This window comes from Neolamprologus brichardi, chromosome 19 (genome assembly GCF_056152115.1).
Source record: "Neolamprologus brichardi isolate AB-2024 chromosome 19, ASM5615211v1, whole genome shotgun sequence".
Classification (NCBI taxonomy): domain Eukaryota; kingdom Metazoa; phylum Chordata; class Actinopteri; order Cichliformes; family Cichlidae; genus Neolamprologus; species Neolamprologus brichardi.
In genome coordinates this window covers 5,950,594-5,972,413 of record NC_142122.1, presented here as the reverse complement: position 1 = coordinate 5,972,413, position 21,820 = coordinate 5,950,594, and the positions used below count along the sequence as shown (strand labels likewise).

General features: G+C 38.9%; 1 protein-coding gene across 2 annotated transcripts in view; it reads right to left on the bottom strand.

Moving 5' to 3' along the window:
* The window catches only part of rock2a (rho-associated, coiled-coil containing protein kinase 2a), a 41,062-nt gene extending 28,462 nt beyond the window's left edge, over positions 1-12,600 (bottom strand). Inside the window, exon 1 of one of the 2 annotated variants that reach the window (XM_087832687.1) lies at positions 11,728-12,600. In XM_087832687.1, coding sequence (XP_087688813.1) covers positions 11,728-11,826 — 99 coding nt within the window. In that variant the 5' untranslated portion in view covers positions 11,827-12,600. The remainder of the gene's footprint in view (positions 1-11,727) is intronic. The other variant, XM_087832686.1, reaches the window with a different exon arrangement.
* Between the last annotated feature and the right edge of the window lie 9,220 nt (positions 12,601-21,820).

Here is a 21,820-nt window from a genome sequence, read left to right as displayed (position 1 = left end):
ATACTAGTCTGCAGCGTCAAACCCCAAGAGCCTCACTGGAGATGAGCCTATTGTTCAATTATAGATTTGTCACAAATTTAAGTTCTTCAACAAAACTGTCAGAAAGCATAATTTTTTTGCATACTATACTTTTATGATAACAGCAGTTGCCTGAGTATACAAGCTGGAATCTGTTAGTGTCTGTTAACAAATCGAGTGTATTCATTTAGGGTACTGTGTGCATAGCTTAAGTCATTTTCAAAGGCGAAAGAACAGCCCACAAAACCACAACAGGCTCCGTGAAGTGACTTACAATCAGTCCTGCCGGCTATCTATGATAAAACAAGCACCACTGCTCAGCATTTTCCACCAGAGACGGACACACGCCTGAGAAGGCCACACATGCAGCAAATGTACGTTAGATGCATCCTCTTTCCTGTCCATGCAATGAAAGCAAACATGCACAATACATCTTCAAAGTAAGCAGAATGTAAGTGTCATTCACAAGTTCAGAAATTAACCGCCAGTAACCTGTCACATATTGTCAAAGTGAAACGGCTCAAACAGAAGACTGGACAGAGAAAGCTCTACACCCAAGCAAGCACACCGTAAAAGATCGAATGGAGAAGGAATTCAGTTTTGCAGATTTCCAACTTTGGACATGAAAAAGTTGACAAAAGCTGTTTGCTGACAGTTGCCACGAGAAATGCAAAGTAAACACTGGTAACGCTTGGACTGGCTGCAGGCACGTAGCAAACATTCCCCATTTACAAGCTGGACCTCATGGTGATATATTTTTCTTATCCTTGTCCTTTCTGTATCCCTCCTTTAAATAAGATGAATCAAGTGTGGGGGAAGTACAAATAAATGTTACCATGGTGATGATGAGAGGCTCCACAGCGAGAGAGTGATATTACGTTGGTAGACACGCATTTGGTTTATTTTATTTTATTTTGTTTGCTAATTGCACCAGTCCACTTCAAAATGCTTTCCTGAACCACATTTATAGTAATTCTCACACTGCAGGATTAGCAGTAACCTCAAAGGTCATGCATAATAAGCCATTTAGTGCATTGGAGTTACACAAGGGAAATGACTGCAAAACGCTCTTTCAATTAACTTCCATTACTGTAAAAAAAATAAATAAATAAATAAAATATAATAAAATAAATGTAAATGTAAAGGCGACTCTGGAAGTCTGTGGAAGCAGCATTACATGAATATTAAATAAGTGGTTAAGTCTCTGGGGGAACAAAGCTGCATCAATAGTTTTAACTTCAATGAATTTGAGACAATAAACAGGTAAATATATAACCTTAATAATAATGACAGTCACTAAAACCACAAAATACTGACAATACTCGTTCCTCATTCCTTTAAAATGTGACATAAACTGCCATTTCTGGTCTTCGTCATTTGCTAAAGCTCCGATAAGGGTCCTGAAGACGGTTCAGTCACACACAGCAGGGTCGCTTGAAAACAAAATGTGTATATCCTGACTGACTAGCAAGTGGTTGCTTGAGAAAAAAGGTTGCAAAGAGGGTGATGCACCAAAAACATCCTTGCAACTGCTTTGGTCACTAGGAGATTGCCACAGTAGCCCCCAGTTATAGAAATAAAGCGTAACTTTTACTGTGAAGGTGAACAGTCTCCATTCGGTTTATGTTACATCTCTTTTGTTGTTGTTGTTGTTGTTGTTACAGTTGTTAGCAACAAATGTAATCACAAAGAGGTTTTTGGTGCAGCACCCTCTTTGCCAGCAATTTCTCCTAGCAACATCTAGTAGCCAATGGGGTTATTGACTGGCCACTAGGGCTATGTGACTGATGCCTTGCAGTCACTTAGTTATTTTTAATATTTACTGCATTTAAAATCATACATATTTATCTTTTACATTCATGATTTTGGACGTTTTGGTCCTCTGTATATCTGGATATATAGCCCTTTCGGATAACGAATGTAGTTTTGGCTACACTTAAATTAAAGGGAATGTTCTGTAATAATGAATGTGAGTAATTAGATTATCCAGTCAGTTTCTTTAGCACACTTTGATATATAGTATGCTACACTTCCTTGTAGAGTTATTAACATCCTTACAGGCTCCTTGAGCTGATAGGAGTATCTTCCCAGTCAGGCTTATCAGTATGAATTGCTATGTATCTATTAGATGGCTCTTTATCTTTGCTATACTGTAATTCAGCCCGTGGGTTATGGCTCGTCGCATAGCAACTCCTGCAAAATACAAAGAGCTGAGACTGGTTGAAGTCGCAGGAGGCAGGCATTTTATAAGAGCGCCGTTTCGGCACATTCTATTCTTCTCCCTTTTTATTTACCCAACCTGCCGCTGACAGAGCAGTTGTTCTCCCCTCGCCTGCTGCCATTCTTTATCACCCTATAAAAAGCCACGTGGATCCACCAGTCAAGAATGCAATGATGTTAACCTGAAAGAAGCTAAAAGCAGAAAAGGAATAGCCCTAACTATTAAAAGTCACAACCTCCCTCTGCTCCACTTTTAGTCCACTCCCCCCCACCGCTCTCCCTCTCCTCATAACTGTCTCATCACTAGGCATGTGGAACAGAAAACAAGCAGCACTGCTCTGAGCTTTAAAAGGATTGAGCAGAAAGTTGATGTTTTGATAGAATTCCAGCAGTTTTAAAAATAGTTGTGTGGATAAATGGTGGGCTGGCCAGCCGGGCAGAGCGAGGGGACCTTGCCAAGCAGAGCCCATAAACTCTTCGAGAAAGACAACAGCAGGAATCCTGGGTTCACAAATAGCTCGGCTAATGTCTCCACTGGGAATAACAATTACTTCTTGCTCCTGAATTTGACATATTTTTGTCTCATGCTCCTGCGCCCTCCCCACGCTTTATTATTAAGTACACTGAGGAATGTGCCAGGAAAAAAGGGGCAAGGGAAGACTGCTTGCACATAAAAACTTAATCTCAAATCTTATAATAACGATGTTCTGTCAACCAGCCATTCTGCTGTTTGACATTTAAACTCATGTTCTATCCATTGAGCACAAAGACTGCATTTGTGCAAAGCACACTTCATTTTTGCGACAACCTGTCACAATTCATACTAAAATGTTTTTACTGACAATTAACCCAAGGATTACATCAAGCCTGCCCTGGTTAATGGCTACCATTTTCCAGCAAACTGTTGGGCCTCAAGTCTCTGAAGAAAATTCCTCTGATTAAGCAATCCAAGAGGGAAACCGAACCCTTTCCTTAGAATTCAGAAATTCCTTTATTTTAAGTCTATTGCCACAGACCGTATAAAAGACAGACATAGTTTCTTAGTTTAAGAAGTGAAGCCAACCCAGAAGTTTCCTTAACCTGCATTCCTTTTAATGCCAGCAGGATGTGATGCCTGCAAAAATTACTTACAAAAATCTATAAGTAGTAAATGTTTTGTGTCATACTGAGTAAAATGTTCTCTGGCTAACAGCTTTTGACAGTCAAAGCCACCACTCATTCAGCACATCTGGTTTGAGCAGGAAACAGCAGGATGGCAACGGTGAAAAAATGCTCTTCAGAAGCTAACCGGTGGCAACGTGGTGGCTATTTCCATATGTTCTCACATTTATAAAATGCTTTTCTTGCCTTATTGACCTCTTTAGGCTACAAGCTACATTCTAGCTGTGCATAAAGTGTGTTATTCCATACATTTCAAGTACTTAATCTACTACACACCCACAGCCAAACCATACATGTGTTTGGACTGTGGAAGGAAGCAGGGTTCAAATGAGGCGAGTTGCCCGTGCTAACCACTGCACAACCATACCACCCAATCTGGGGCAAATTTAAATTACAACACACACACACACACACACAAAAAAAAACATAGCAGTAAGATGACATCATTAGGCTAGGATTTTGTTTCGATCCTTTGGCATGTCTATGAGTACATTTGTATATAAATATTTTTAGCATAGACACAAACCATTTCAATTATAACTGCCAGCTTCAACACAAACACTCCCGGTCTAAACTCGAGTGCGAACATACGAATGTCCTTGTTTGTGTTTATTAAAGGCAGTGAACTCGCTGACAATCTGTAGCTGTTTGGTAATGAGCTGTATAGCTCTATTGTTGCTGCTGGCTACACACAATGCAGGCTGTGTGTTGCTAAGATCAACTGAATAAATGTTGTTTGCTTGTGAAAATGGACACTAATGCGTATCTATGAGTGCCCGAGCCTGTGCATAAGCATGTGTGCATGACAGAAAGTTTGTGTATGCGTGTAGGAGGCTGTGTTTCACCAGCAGGTTGTGATGGAATGATAAGGCTGAGGCCAGATGGATTGTGCGTTATGCGTGGGAGCCTCCTGTTCTCTTCTCTGCTCTTCTCACTCACACCCTCAGTTGAAACTAAAAATATACCAAGACTCAGGTATTAAACTCCTCAATGCTCGCGCCACCGGGGGAAGATTTTGCACAGCATGACAACAAAGTCAACAACAGGATTGTTGCCGTCACTGTTAACCACAGAGCCATTTGCATAACTGAGTTCATGACCTTTACAGTTTTGATCGGTGTGGGAACTGAAAGTTCTTCAAAAGTTAAGTCTTCCTGCAGAGCAGTAAGATTCAAAAGCTATGCAGGAAGGTCACAGAACCTAAGTGCTGCATTATAACCAAATCCTACTTTAAGTTAAAATATCAACCACAGTCTTTATGTCTAGACAAAAACAGCAAAGAGATTAAGGTGAAATCTCTGTGTGCATACATGAGAACCCTATACCACCGTAAACACATCAATACCTCAGATTTCAGCTTTGCTTCTAGTCCAAATGTCATATTAGGGAGAAGTCTGGTTTATTTCAACCTGGCAGACTTCTAAATATTGTGTCTGGAAGAGTCATGTTAACTTTATATTCTCTGTTGTGGCGACTGAGGGAAATGTGGACTCAAAAAATATGAGAAAACTGTCATGCTGGCCCAATCACTACCAGCGTCTTTTGTTATGTGTGTGTGAGGCTGACTGAGTGTGGCCATAGTGTCAAAGTCCTTCCAATTCTGGTTTAGAGTAGGCTCAAAGTCCACAGAAGAGCCAAATCACATGGATGATGACACAGGGAAGACAGAAATGCAGGAAAACAACACAAAGTTCCTGTAACACAACACAACTCAGGAAACTAGTACTGTTTCCTGCCCTCATGTTTGATGCAAAGAGGGGGGTCATTCCAATGCCATGACTGGAAAATCTCCATGTAAATTCAATTCTTCAAATTCAAATTCTTCAAAGTCAATTCTTGTGCTTGCATTCTTCCTCATTCTAAAATTTCTTCTCACATCCCTGTTGGACAGCTCCTGACTCATATCTTGTTCCATTTGTCTGAGGCATTATATAACATGAAATCAAGGTGCTGAGAATTAGGTGTTTATTAATGTGTGGGTATTTTAAGGTGTGGACTTTGATTTTTGTTCAGTTAGTAATTAATTTTTTACAGCTGGCTAAGGAAAAGCAAAATGAACACTCGAGATTTATCAGAATTTAGTAATGTAATACAAAGTATAAGTGTTTGCATGAACTGCCTGCAAGTAGTTACAGAAAAACAGGTGATGGCTGTCCAAGATTAGCTCTAATCTTTTTGACTTGAGAGCAGCCGCTTCACTAGAGATTTTCTCAAAAATGTGTCCAACAAACTGTAACACTGAAAAACAAGAGCAGGGGCACAAATGTGATCGTTAATTAACTACAGAACTGTGGGCAAAGATCCATGTTTAAATATGATCTGGAATCAACTGCAAAGAACATATTATATATAGTCATAGACTTCTGATGTTAAGGGAAATGACTGTGTCACTTTATATCAACTCTCCGTTGTAGTATTTCTTGCACTAATGTTGCAATTTAGCTTAAAAACACAGTCTGACTCAACCCACTGCCTGCTTTGATGAACTGCTGTTTACAGTGGTTTCAAAATGGTCACACTGGGCATATCATAGGCAAAAAAGCAATATACCTGTGATAGGGCGACACTGAGAAGTGAACATCAATACACAGATGTATAAAGTTGTATTCAAAATACATGCTGTGCAACACAAAACAATATTTTTTCCAAAATCTTAACTTGCTGCCAAATGTAGAGCAACCCATTGAGTGTCCAATGTATAGGAATCAGCAAATGAGGAAACATGAGGTTCATTTTGGACAAAAGTTCATTCTTGGCCAGGTTGGGTAACTTCCTGGGGTTCTCAGAGTGTCGCTGACAGGAAACCACCTGTCTGACACGTAAATCTTTAACAACCAGCATCATATTACTTTAATCACCAAAATTAATGAGATGCAACACGTCAATTAGTTAGCTTTATTAGTATAAAAAAGGCAGGTGTTGGTTTTTGCCCTTATTTTGCTTTTGTGCTAAGCTACTATCTATGGTATTAATGATCTCTGCAGGTAAACATGCAACATCGACAACCAGCCAAACATCCCTGTTGTAATGCAAGACATACACATTATAATCAAGTAGAGGACCCCTCTACTCCCCGATTTGCACCTGCAGACATCCCACGGTGGCAGCAAGCCAGCAGAGACCAGAGTGTGTCCTTGCAAGATGAGCTTTGCGGTTAAAAACCACGCCTAACAATCAGAACTCAACTACCAGACGACCCAGTTCCCTACATCAATATTTGTTCTACTCCTGAGTTATTTTTTAAGTTTATGGAAATCGCCTGTATGCTTTTAAGTTCAGCAACTAGATGATGTTTGCTAAGCCAATGAATAAATAATCAGAATTAAAATACTGACCTAAATAAATAATTTTTTAAATTTCCCCTTCTCTTTTTCTTTCTTACAGGCCTTAAGTGTTTTTTATTTCCAAAAAAGCCTCTGGTGGGCCATGTATGGCTTTAATAAACAAGGAAAACCCTTATCATGTTTCCTAGCTCTGACCACTAAAGGAGACCAGGAGCTGCATAACTGAAGTGAAGGTTGACATTTTGAGACTGCTGAGGGTTTGCACACCCGGAAGACGCCGGGTCTTCTTCACTGCAGTGGAGCGAAAAACCAAAAAAAGACCATGGAGAGGCCCGGCCGACTCACCAGAGGTGGTGTGGAGCCGAGAGACCGGCTTGTTTTGAAGGAAAAAAAATTGGCTGGGGCCACCATCCCCAGTGCCTTATAAGGCAGTGTTTCTATCCAGCTAGCACACTGGTCTGGTCTGCTGCTGCTGTTTGCCTGAGAGCAACTCAACTACACTCCAGAGAAGAAGCCAAAACTCAGGTTGACAAAGAGGGGATATCATTTATCCCAATAGCTACAGAGGAAGAAAGTCTAGTGTAGGTGAGAAGTGGAGTGACAATAAGTTAAAGGGGAGGGGAAGAAAGAAAAAAGCTGAAGAAAATGTGAGATGGGAGATGCTCAATGAGAAGAAAAAAAATTAATGGAAAAAAACAAAAAAAAATGAAGCATATACAAGTAGGAATAGGGAAAGAAAAAAAGGGCGTGAATAACCAGTACTAAGCAAAAGAGACAGCATATGTATTAAAAGGCTTTCCCAACTAATGCTGAATAAAAAGAGCATCACTTCAAATGATCTTAAAAGAAATGGACAGGGATTGCCCCCCAGAGATAAACTGGAAGGCATCATACAAGCTTTTAGCTCTATTTCCCATATCATTCACACATAAGTGCTGTGCATTAAGTTATCTGCACGCCCTGGGCCTGCAAAAGTATGAAAACACAGTTAACATACCTGCAGTGTGTTTAACAAGCCTGAGGGGAGGGGCTGAGAGAAAAGTAGGGCCAGGGAAAAGAGATAAGGCTAGAAAGCAAATGGGGAAAGTGCAGGCAGGACAGAAGTCTATGGAACTTTGAGCCCCATGTATGGCTGCCAACTATTTACTCAGTGAGGTCATTTCCTTTAGGACAGCAGAAACTTGAGTGATTTGCAAATAACCTGTCCATATTTTAGTTTTGTCTTTTTCTTTAATTCCAGAAAAGGCCTCATCTTTTGCTTGCTCCTTAACAATCACTGCCTGTACTTGGAGCTGCCAAGTTAAGTCCTGCACTTCAGTCAGCAGTTGTGTGCTGCCAAATAACGATCCCTACCGTTTGCACAAGGGGAAGGTTGCTGAGACTTAAGGTTACGCTTGATCGAGTGCTGATAGAGGCAATATAGTGATCTACAGTTTATATAACCACCGAGTAGGGCGGCATTAACGCATCATTTAAGTATTATTTTTTCCCCCTGGCTGTTCTGTGGCTGGATTTACAGATAGCAGCAGCTCTGCTCCCTCTCATCGCAAGAGTTGAAGATTGACTAAGGAAGGTGACTGAGTTTCCCTGACAGATGCTGCACATTCCTCCACGTCAGATTTCCTTATCCCAAGGGAAGCCTGCCCACTGCTCCTTAAATGCATTACCTTCATGATCACTTAAAAAAGGAAACGGAAAGGAAAAAAAAGCACGAACCTGAAATTAATTACCGAGTTTCCTTCACTAAGCTGTTAGTGAGAAGAATAAATAAAGGGTCCACACAATGTGGCTCCCTCTGGTACCGTTGCCATGCCACAATAACAGGGGATTTGTGATTCATTATTTACCAAATATGAGCCTGTGAGCAATTATCTAGGCACTTTAAGTATGCATGTTTTTCCTTCACCTGCAACCCCCCCCCCTCCCAAAACCCAAACAAAAACAAGACATATCTTAGCATTTATTGTTTGTGAGCATGCGTGTGTCTGAACACACCGAGCAGCAAAACTTCTTGATCCCAGCGACAGCACCGAGGCTGCTAAAAATGGAAAACCGCAGCCTGTTCTCTCCTACGCATGCTTCCCACTCAACTTTTGTCTCAAACACTCAACACCTCTCTCTCCCCAGCTCATGTGCAGGAAGTAAACACCACCGGTGGTCAAGTTATGCCGAATTCTTCCTCAGGACTTGACCGGGATTGCCTCAAGTTGTATGGAGGGGGCCGGGAGAACCCCAGGGGAAGGGATGTATGGGAAAGGGGGGTGGGCTAAGTCAGAAGGGGCCCATTAAAAGGGGTGAGGTGATGCTTTTTAAGATAGAGCTGACAGTGTGTTTGCACTCTGTCACATCCAGTTAGGGGCCCCAGAAATTCAAACACCACCCTGTAACTTTAAAGCTAAAGTAGGCAACATCACACAATGTTGGCTAAAAGTTACAGTTAATAGGTCTGAAAATAGCTTGGGATTCCAGCTTTCCTAAGGTCCAGAAAATAACCGAGATCTAAATGTATTTTGGGAGAACAGAGTTGATCTAAATTGTCAGAAGACCTCTTTTCCCACTTAAGCCCAAAGTCGTGATATACACTGGTGTAATGGAAGGATTTTTCCACTGCCTTATGCAACGTTAGGTCAGACAGACACAAACAGTTTCAATTCTAATACATCAGTCCTTTGCCAAGTTAGAAAGCAAGAGTTATTTGATTGTATCAATAGCAATAATTGCAAACGCTATCCTTATTTGGCTCAACATCCATTACTTCTGGACCATCGTCCATACCCTGACAATCACTGAACTGCTAAAGAAATCACCAGATGTGGGTGGTTAATGAAAGGTCTGCAATCAGGCAAGTCCATCGTCTGTTGGTCCAAAAAAAAAAAAAAAAAATCTTTCAATTGTACGTCACATAAGCGGCTGTACAAACAGGTCTGACTCAGCCCCGCACAGGGTAAACACAGGGACCTGAGACATCGTTCACAATCTCATAACTTCTGACCACTTTACCTCTGAGGAAAAAAATTCAGGGAATGCACCGTCTCACTCCCCTCTCCTGAGGAAAGCAAAATAGAAATGGTTGCCAGGCTGTATGTGAATAAGAACCAGCGTGTTGATGTAACAGCACACGGACAACCAGATTAAACAAAGATTACTGGTATGATTTTTTTTTTAAGGGAAGATAAACAAGAGTATGCAGATGCTACTGTGCTGATATTACACAGCATGTTCAAATCTCCTTTTTTTATTCTTAGTTATGTGGAATCTGCAGTGTGAACTTCTTCTGGCTTCTGAAGTGGGGAGTGCTGGGAAAACTTCAAGAACCAATAGATCAATGGCCGAACTGGAACATCGCCCCAGATCGCTCAACAAAAAGGCACTGACATTTATACCACAAGGGTTTTGGATTATCACAGAAAATAAGCTCTGTGGCAAATTGAAAGTTTGTGATATTTACATTTTTCTTTTCTTCAAATGGAAAAATCTCCATAAACTTGCACCAATATGACCACTACGAAGCAACTGTGTTTGCTGTGATGGCATTGAAATCCAAAAACAACTTACGTGGTCTTACTCAGCCACTTCCTCTTGTGGTGCCACCAGCAAGCGAGTGGTTGTCATGGTCAAACTACACATTATTTCCAGCAGTAAGAACACATCTGGCTTAGACAATCTCCCATTGTTTGCTCCATCTGAGAAAAAGCTCTTTTGGACAATGACCAGACATGACTCTTCCCATGCTACATTCATGTATGTATAAACACACGCAGAGGCTATGTTAAATTTGAGGCCAATATTCAAATGGACGGGTAAGATAGCTATCAGAGAAAGACAAACAGAAGATAGATTTTACATGCCTCTCAATTCTAATCAAACGCAATGCTGTATGTAAGCACCAGAGCGTACTAATATCCCACCCTACAAAACAGAAATATTCAAATCAAAATGATCTCCAGTCAGAATCGAATAGCAGCTGCTGAGAGTACAATAAACTAAACACATACTCACCGTTTTACCTCTTTAAAGTTAGTTTTTCTCCTTCAGCTACAAAGATATCATGAAACTAATCTTCAATGATTTTCATCATTACTACTACTACTAAGGGACAAAACTCCAGTTTCCAGAAGACTATATTAATTAACTGTAAAATTAATTAATTAAATTTATTTGGGCAAATATAGAGAACCAAATTAGGCAATATCCAGAAACAAAAAAGTAAGCCATTATCACATTGTTCGTGACACTGACATGATATGAACTAACACTTCCAATAACTTATATATTTGTTTTCCTTAATACTATTGCTCGTTTATTATCTTGTCACTTATTTATATTCGGGGGTCAAAGGGGAAAAACAAATGGAAGATAAATACAATTTAAATAATAATTAAGTGGAACTTCAGATAAAATCTACACATTTACCTGAGTGGTTGAAACAGTAGGAGATGCTAGTTTTACAACTTCATACTACTTGTTTTCTTCTCATTAAAGTAGATAAATGTTAGGTGGTACAGGAGTATGAGACAAATTTTCATATTTTCTTCTAGTTTAATTTTTAATTTAATTCTAAACAATGTTATTATATATATTTTCTGATATTAATTGCTGCCAATATGGTTTATTGGATTTTTGGCAGACTGGGTCCTCCATAGCCAACATCCTATTTACATACCAGTGTAGGAAGACTGCAATGGTTCTGTGGTTACATCTGGGACTGATAGGACTACAGTGGCTTGGTGGGCCCATATGTTATCTAAAAATATTAGTCTCCATGAAAACACCCAGGGGAGCTATCTCAAGTAGTTAATCCTAATCTGTAGACAGGCCTCAAAGAGCCCCAAACTGCTCTGTCTGCACCCAGATTTAACTATTAATCAGGCCTGTCTACAGTGTCTCCACCAGGCGATAACACTTAAATCATAAACTGCACCGTTTTAACATGAAAAGGTGTTTAAATGCAATTAGCTCACCTGAGGGCGTGCATGCGTGCCTAGCCATTCAGCGAACAGACAACATCATTAATAACCTATGAAGTGGATCCCACTTGACTCACCAGTAAACTTTCCAGGTTTATGGCAGATCTGGGGTCTCTGATCATGTCCTCCAGCTTCTTCAGCCGGGTTTCCATCCTCCTCTCGGCGCCCAGCGACATGACTGCGCCGTCGTTGGTGGTTAAAAGTTGGGTTTTAAAAACTAATGAAGAGGCTTTTCCAAACTGTTTGAGTTTACATGTGAACCCTCTTTGTTCCTGGCTAATGGCCGCAGGCCTGGCGAAGCAGCCTTTGGGCTCCCAGCCCACCCAAATCGCTTCCAACAGGAATGGTGTGCACAACGCGGAGAAAATATTCCCAATGCTTCCAAAAACATAAAACTTGCCAAGTGAGAGGGGGCCGTCAGTTAGCAAACCCGCCCGGGTTTAAGCTAGGAATGACGACTTGAACTATCACCTCTCGTTAAGTGGAAGATGCATTTTTTAAACTTGGCGATAAAGTTTGAATTTACCAGCAACAGGCTGCAAAGCAGGGCGTTTTCTTTGCCCCCTTTTTACTCCCCTTTCCTTTTGGGTTTCGACCGCTTGGATTTTTTTTATTTTTTTCTTCCTGGACTTGCTATCTTTAGGAGGGAAAAAATCCGCTTCGTTTCACCCCATTCAACAACGCTTTAGCCCGTTAGAAGTGGAGTTTATCCTCGGTGCTGCCACAAGTCCTCCGAACGGGTAATAACGTCTGTTCTCCCGCGCTGAATTTTTAATAAGCACTCGCTCGCCTCTTCCTGGATTTCTTCTCGCATTTTCGCATTTGTCCTCCTCGCTTCAAGACGTGGACGCCAAAAAAAAATAAGTTTCTCTCGCAGAGAAAACTCATCCAGCAGCTGAATTCCTCACCGTACACTCACGTCTACACACCAACACACACACGGAGGCTGTACTCTCGCACTCTCCGCCCCCTGACATCGACACACACACACCGAGGACTCAATTACCCAAAATCCATCAGTCCTGCCCTCCAACCTGGATATCGCTTGAGATAAATTTCTCGTGTAATCTTTTAATATCAAAAACTTTAACTCTTCTCTTTAGTAGGTCAAAAATATCCATTCTTTGTGTAGTTCATAACTGTAATAAGTTTATATTTTTAACAATAAGTACGAGCAAGACAACCACAAAGATGATCAAAAGAAAGTACACTCTTTTCAAATTCTAAGGTTTTATAAAATAAAAATAACTAGCTGATCTGAGATTTTAGAATTTGGCAATACAGCTTCAGATGAACTGGGAAATATGACATATTACACCATGTCTTTATTTATTTAGCACAAAATAAGCTGAAACACAATACAATATACTACTTAGGGGAATCCCTAGTGCTGTCACAGAAGCTGTCTTTGCAAAGAGTGAATAAGATAAGATGACAAATTTATTTTTAAAGTAATCCAGTTTGCATTTTAGGACTTTATATCTTCTATCTGAAGGTGACAGTCCACACTCAAGATGGAGGATATGTAACAAGTCTGGCAGAATACAGGTTTCTCATAAATGAATTGGAGGGAGAGGTCCTCAGTTTACCTCATGGTGAACTGCACCAGACGCAAGAGCTTAAATTTTGCCAGCACAGAAAGACTGCCATGCCGCGCAGATATGTCATACTTCGTGATGCACTCCAACACATTCTTTTCTGGAAAGCACCGAACACCGTTAGTTGGCATAACAAAAAGATATTAAAAATAATTAGATGCCTGATACCGATAATCAAATCCACTTGATTATTTTGAGCAGAAGTTTTAGCAGTTTGCTTGTCTGCACCATTCAGGTGTGTGTAAACACAATGTCAAAGAGATACGACATCTGCACAGATCTTAGAAAAGCAGTTGCTGCTGCTCATCATTCTGGGCACGGTTATCTGGCTATTTCCCAGAAATTTAAAGTCCATCATTCTACAGTGATAGAGACAGTCTTCCCAGGAGTGGATGTCCCAGCAAATTCACCCCAAGGTCAGAGCATGCACATCTCAAATAAATTACCCAAGAGCTACATCTTGGACTCTGCAGGACTCAGTTACCATGTTAAATGTTAAAGTTGACAACACGATTAGAAAAACACTGAACAAATGTACCTTGTTTGCAGAGTTGCTCATAAACAAATCACAAGACCTCTGGAACAATGTCGTTTGGACAGACAAGACCAAAGTGGAGATGTTTGACCATAATGCACAAACACCTCATACCAACTGTCAGCATGGTGGTGGAGAGCTTGTGATTTGGGCTTGTTTTGCAGCCACAGAATCTGGGCACTTTGCCATGAGTCAACCATGATCTCCTCTGGATAGAATCAAATGTGAGGCCTGACAGCTAAATTTTAGCTTAAACTGTGTCAATGATCCCAAGCACACGAGCAAATCTACAAGAGAGTGACTGACCACAAAAAGAATGAAGGTGTTGCAATGGGCCAGTCAAAGTCCAGACCACAGCCTGACTGAAATGCTGAAGTGGAGCCTTAAGAGAGCTGTGACTAAACAAAGCTCAGTGAACTGAAACAAAAATGTTAAGAGTGACCAAAATTTCTCCACAATGATGTGAGATTGACCCTAAACATGCTTCTACGAGCTATTGAATCATGGCGTGTACTTAGTTCAGTCACACACTGCATATGCAATTTGGCAGAGCTTTACTTAAATAAAGATGCTGTATAATATAATATAAAAACACAGATAAATAATAAATATTGGTAAAAAAAACGAAAGTATACCCTTAAAATTCAACAGGACATAAAAAACGTACTCCTTACCAGGTCTTAAAATTACAATAGAGTTTAACTTAAAAAACACTGGAATATATTATTTATAGCAGAATTAATTTCATGATCAGTTTTTCAATATCAGTTATTATAATAAGTCTGAGTATTTGCATTATTATATTTAAAGAAATAAAGAGGCAATCGAACCACCGATGTACCTTCACTTTGCTCAAACTAAATGTCACAATAAAGTTTTTTCCACTCTCTGTTGCATGCGTATGTGTGCAATTTCCCATACAGTAACAGTAGCAGGAAGTGATGCTTTTTAGATTTTCTTTATTTGGAACAGTCAGTTTGCATGAGAGTCTCACAGACAGGCGAGCGGATAAACACACAAGCGCCACCTACAGAAACAGGAATGTTTCTTGGAAACAGCACTCATACCAGCAGATTTATTGTCTGTTTGACAGGGGATGTCTGGGAAATGCAGTCCAAAATAACAGCGACGATACAGGCTCAAAATGATCTACTTCTTGTTTTAATAAGCTTGTCTCATCACTCACAGTAAAGCACTAGGCTAAGATGTGCCATCCTGAGACCCTTGTGCTTCTTTGTAAATGTTATTGAATCATAACTCCATGCCGTTTCACTTGTACTAAACATAGATCTCAGTTATTTTGACCACATTTTAAGTGGCTCACACTCACCTGTGTATGACAGTCATAAACACAAGGGCAGTTTTTAGTTGATATAGGTGGTGTTTATGTGTAAAGGTGGAGACTATTTAAGGATATTTCAAGTAATGTTATAAATTGGATAAGAATTACCACTTACTGTTATTTTGATGATAGGATGTGAGAGACATGATGCACACTAAACTGAAATATTCCCAAAGCAGCAATCAGACGTAAGCTGCATTCAAGCTTCAAGCTACTGGATTCTCAGTAAATTTCACACTAGCAAACATTAGTTTCATCAGGGCAGAATTGAACTCGAAACCTGGGATTCAGGAAAATAACAATTAAAGATGCGCATGGAGTGAAATTAGTCTCAAAAGGTAGATAGCTGTGTACAATGATTTGTCTGTAAATTCTGAATTCCCACAAATGTGTGCTCAAAACCACACACAAATCCAAAGCAATTTGAACACAGATTTTACAAACATGCATATCAAAACTGGAATAAAAAGTGACAATTTAAGCACACATTTTCACATTTAGCTTCACATATCTAATCGTCTTTGCTTTCAAAAGGCAAACAAAAGTAAAAAAATATGAGTGATGTTCTTTTCGCTCACTCAAGAATTGTTAACGCATACATAAATGCCCTTAAATGCAAAGATCACGTAACATGTCATATGATGCTCATCTGCAAACATCCTGAGGCTAATTTCACTACATATATGTGTAGTTGTTACATGAATGTGTGCATATGGAAATAGCTATCAAATGAGCTTTGTTATCAGCTGTGTGGGATGGCCAGACTTTACCTGTGGTTGCTAGGATTACCTCTTTGTTTTGCAGCTGCATCATCTTAATAAAGAGCTTTAAATTCCTAGGAACTGGGCACTATTGGTTTGTGTTATATCCTTGTGTTCAGTGGAAACTTTAACTGGCAGCATGAGAAACAAAGGTTTTGAATGACATTGAAAATGACTTCCCGTGTCCCCAAACAGTTTGACAGTGTGCTGCCTGAGAATGAAGCAGCTATATGTTTTTATTTTTTTATTTACACACATTTATTTCTTGTTGTCACAGGTCAAAAAAGTCTACTAAAGCATGAAGGTCTATTGATACGGGACAGTGGTTAGTATATTTATTATTACACACATAAGATAACTTGGAGTGGAGTTATAACTCTCAAATTATCCTCAATTGCATTATTTGGACTATGACAAAAATATTCCCCTTGCCACTGAAGTGGGTGTAGACTTCAGTGACAATGCAATTTCCAACTGGATAAGAAGTACACAGTACATAAAAATGATCACACAACACAGGTCACTTGTTTTAAAGAAACAGTTCACTTAGTCATTGATGTGAACAGGTGCTTTAATCACACTTAAAGAGTTTACTTCTCAAAGTCAGAGACACAAAAGTGGCCTAGTATCAGCAAAGCTGTTTACTTGTTACACAAACTCCAAATGCAGCCAAGCAAACACAGAATAGGACAGATGTCATAAAAATTGCAGAACTAGGACCAAAATGCAGACTTAAACGCAGAAGGAAAAATAAAAAAGCAAGCCTTTACTTTGGCTGATTCAAAGTCAGAACACAAAAATCCACAGGCAAAAGGCAAACTGAATCCAAAGCAGGGAGGGAACACAGTGGGAGGCTGAACAGACCCTGAGAGGAAGGCAGAGGGGAAGATACGACTATTTATATATGAAAGAGTAATCAAGGAACAGCACACAGGAGTGTAACAAGACACAGATGATAAGAATCAAGGACAATGAGACAGCAAAAATGACACACAAAACACAGAAGATGACTATAAAGGCTAACAAAGTAAAACAGGAACATGAATAAACACGACACCGGGGAGAAAAGACAGAGGAGGATGAGATAGGAAACACTACAGATACAAAATAAACTAACATAAACTAGAACTATGAATTAAAGGCTCAACATATCTGTAAATAATGAACAAAGAATCAAACAGAGAACATCTTAAATAAACAATTCAGTATCCCAAAACTCCTACACAGTGACATAATATTTATATTATATTGATATCACAACTCTGTTTCTACTCTCATTTTATACGAGTGCTTGTTGTTTGTTGTATATTTGCTGCTATGACAACTTAACTTCCCTCCGGGATTCTTGAAGTTTCTCTGATTATGATTAGATATTAAAGTCACCGGGTGGCTGAGATTTGTGTCTTCATTACCATATATTAAGATATTTCCACCATGAAATGTAGAAAAAAAACAAAATGGGTGCTTAAAATTTTACCCAAAAGCAAAATTTTGGGGAGACACATTTACTACATCCCCACTTTATCTGTGCCCCCAGTTATTAAATGAATATAGACAGTTATATAAATAATATTTTAGCTGTAATCATTACACAAGTGATGAGAATAATATAAGTATAACAATGTATTGTCAAAAATACCATTTTATATGAGGTGTTCATGTTATTTTGTCCAGGGGATGATAAACAATGCCCAATCACTAAGCAAAAAACAGAGAACACAAAATTGTTAATATTATGATACATTTTAAAATTCTTGTCACTGCTTGTTTACTTTTACTTCTATGGGAAAATCAAACTTTTTATTTTTCTATTTATTTTATTCAATTTTATTGTACCTCCGAGCCTAGTGAGTCAGTCATTACTTACAGAAACCATAAGATGGCGCTAGAGACCACTGAATCTACATTTCACATGCGCATCAGCGAGCATCAGGAAGCCAGACTGATTTAAAAGACATAAAGAAACCACTTAAAAACAATTGGAGTATTTAGAAAATCTGTATATTTCTTTAACATATTATATCACATGTGCAGAGTTTAGGAAGCAACACTTTATCTTTTATGAATAGATGTCATAATTATCATTACTAAAGCATCATCTGTTAGATAATTGCCTGTAAGTTCTCTTTACTGAACTAATTCTTCTTGCACTCTCCTTTTTTTAAAAATCAACCATATACTGCTCATGAATATTGAAATACTATAACCAAGGCCTAGCTATTTATGAATGATTCAGTGTTCTAAAATGTGGTTAAACTCTTTATTGCTTTTGCATTAATTATTCAAAACAGTTTAGCATGACTGTCTGTATAATTATATCTGACTGGTATGACCTATGACATTCCTGTTTTTTAATGGGAGGAAAAAGAAGAGACAGAGACAGAGCCTACATCATGTCCATAAAGAGCAATAACAATTACTCAAAGTAATACTAATCTTTCTTTATGTATAATTGAAGGCCATAAACACAAAGAAGACGAATTAGTCATTAAATTTGCACAACATTCATTTCTTTTGGGTTTTAAACCTTTTTTTCGCCACCAAAGTTTATCTTCAGGTTGTATTGATTAAAAAAGCTTTCAATGAAAAATATGAAACCTTTAAAATTCACCTGCAACTCAGTTCATGTTGCTATGATTATGGATAATAGCTAAATTCATATGTTTCAGATGTGGTTTGGGACATTCTATAAGAAAAGTCATATGGTGGATATTCTGCTAATTAATGTTCCACTCATGCAGATTTTATGGTTTAATATTGGCTATTATAAATATATATATACAAAAACAAGTTGCAACTCATCAAAGTGAATATCTAATCAGCCAATCATGTGACACCCACCCAGTGCTTTTAGATACGTAAACTTTGTCAACACGACCTGGTGAGGATCAGAATGGGAAAGAAAGGTGATTTAAGTGACTTTGAATGTGGCATGGTCGCTTGTGCCAGACGTACTGGTCTGTGTATTTCAGAAACTGTTAGTCTACTAATACTGATCCCACATATCCTTTACAGAGAGTAATCAAAAAAAGACAAAATATCCAGTGAGTAGCAGGTCTCTGTGAGAACTGTCGCTTACTGTTGCTGCTGCAGGCTGATAGGGAGGCAACCACAACTTGATACAATCAAACAGGAGAGAACTTTTGAATGTCCGCTTGTCAAAACTTGATGCTGATGAACTACAGCAGCAGAAGACCACACCAGGTGCCACAGCTGTCAGCAAAGAACAGGAAACTGAGGCTACAGATTACACAGGTTCACCAAAACTGAACAATAGAAGATTGGAAAAATCTGGTTTGATGATTCTTAATTTCTGATGCAACATTTGGATTTTAGGGTCAGAATTTGGTGTAAACAACATGAAAACGTTGATTTCTCCTGCTATATATAAGTGGTTCAAGTTGGTGTGATTGCCCGATTTGGGGTCCCTTAGTATCAACTGCGCATCGTTCAATGTCACAGCTTACACGAGCATTGCTGCTGACCGTGTTCATCCCTTTATGACCACAGTGTACCAATCTCCTGATGGCTGCTTCCAGCAGGACATCACACCATGTCACAACGCTTAAATAATCTCAAACTGGTTTATTGGACATGGCAATGGCTTCACTGTACTCGGACAATCTCCACGATGACTATCAAGGATGTGCAGCTGGCAAATTTGCAAAAACTGTGTGATGCTATCAAGCTGACATGGACCAAAAATCTCTGTGCAAGTTTTCAGCACATTGTTGAATCCATGTCATGAAGAATAAACACAGATGCGAGTTCTCTGAGTGTAAATGTTCTACAGAGAACACAAACTACCAAAAACAATAAATGTATATGCCTGTGAATGCACTAAAATGCTATTCAAAATAATGCAGGGATGAACTATTTTATACCATTGCACATACACCTCAGGAGGAATTAATATTCATTTGACTTTGCATGAATTTATTTACGTCTTTCCTTATTTATTTGTAAATTAATTTTTTCATTCATTTATGCATCCTTCTAATTATTTCTGTAGCTTTTTAATGTGTTCATTGTTAATTTCCGGATTCATTTTATTAATTTGTTTTGGAAATGTCAATTCTTGCCACAGTTTTTGTTTTAAAATGTTTTTATTTATGATAAGCATTATTAGTAATTTGCTTATTTGTCTCATTTTAGTTGAGTCACTTGTTTGTTCATTGTATGCCTGTAAGAACAAATATAACACATGTGAAACAGAGTTGTGTGTGCCTCTTATTTATTTGTCTTCATGGGCAATTCACCGAATAAAACAAATACTGTTACAACACAAAAAAATGACCATTCTCCAAAAGCAATTTTGGCCACATGTTATGTACATGTTACAACATAATAAAAAGGCCTCCTCACATCACTGTGTCCTCCATTTCAATGATTAAAAAAAAAAGAAAAGAAAAAGCATGTCACTGTTCACCAAGCATTTACATTGGAATCGAATGCTCAGGTCAAACCACCTTTACTTTTTTTATTTGCAAATGCAAAACTTGTCAACAATAAATAATACTATAAAATGTACACAAAAAAGATTGACAGTCCACCACGAGTTAAAACAGATTGGATGATTAGGAACGAGAAAGTCTGGAAGGGGTGGGGTGTGGGGGGGTTCTCTTCTTAGCAAAAATGTGACGGTCCATACAAGCTACAGAAAAAGCTGATCATCTATACATTGACACTAGCAAGATAACAAAGTTGTTGTTTCTGGTATATTTCATTTTGTACAAAGAAGGGAGAGTCTTCTTTACAAGCGAGCATCATTGTCTTAACTGGAGAGATTATACAAGCAAGAGTTAAGGCAACTTCTCCGTTGTTTCTGAAAAGTAACATGAAGTTGAATCATGTTTTGTTTTGCCTGTGGACCACTTGTTTTTAGCAGTTTTGGAGTTGGTTGTCATTGCATAATTAAGGCTGCTGACCAGGCCTGTAGTCCATCGCCAAAAAAGGAATGCTGGATATTTGTCACGAGTCGGGTTGCCATCACAAAGACTGACTCGGTGGTCCAGGTTTTCCCCATGAGAGTCAGGCTTTCGCATGTTCGGTGTCTGTCTCAGGCACAGATAGTGTACCGCTTGTGACGCCAACACAGCGTGGTGCAGATTAGAAACAGACACAATTGGGCATGTTGCTGTAGTCTCTGTATGTAAGCGTCTCTATGTAAGCAGGAGTGAAAACAGACATAACAACAGATTGCAGTAAGTTCCTCATCAAATCAAGCCCTCTCAACATTTTAAATCAGTATGAAAGTACTGGTTAAGATATCTGGGATTTTCGATCCTGGGAATAAATTTGTTAAATTTTCCTGAAGGCGCCACAAGAAAGGTCAGGGAAAGGTCAATAAAACAAACAGAGTTATTCTCTGGGGAAGAAATTAAATCAGTTTCAATTTATATTCTTCTGATGTAAACTGTGTTTTTTGGGAAAGTATTACAGAAAGAAGTAGCTCTACTTAAAGGAATAATTCCCCCTAAAATCACATTTGCATATCTTCCCTGTGGCCTGCCATGCTTTCACTCCATTCCTATCTTGTGTATTGGCTGTAAAGATTTTTGCCTTCTCGTCTCTTCGGTATAATGGAACTAAACGTCTCTTAAATATTTGTGTGCAACAGGTTAGGGTTAGGATTTGAAAAACTCGGCAGAGCAGGGCCCACTTAATTCAGAAACCTTTAATGTACTATTTTCCAAATAATGTCTGCTCTTGTCATGGGAAAATGAAAGGTTCCTTCTGCACAGTCACGGGTGTAGTTCTGTAGGAAGAGTAAATGGATCAGGATTTTGGAAATGGGCATTACTGTTGAGTTTTTCAAATCTTTATCACTTTAAACACACATGCAAATGTCACTTACAGACTGTATATTTAAGATGGACTAAGCCACCGTGCCGTCACCCACTGAACATTTTTAAGACTCTACATTTGTGCTTG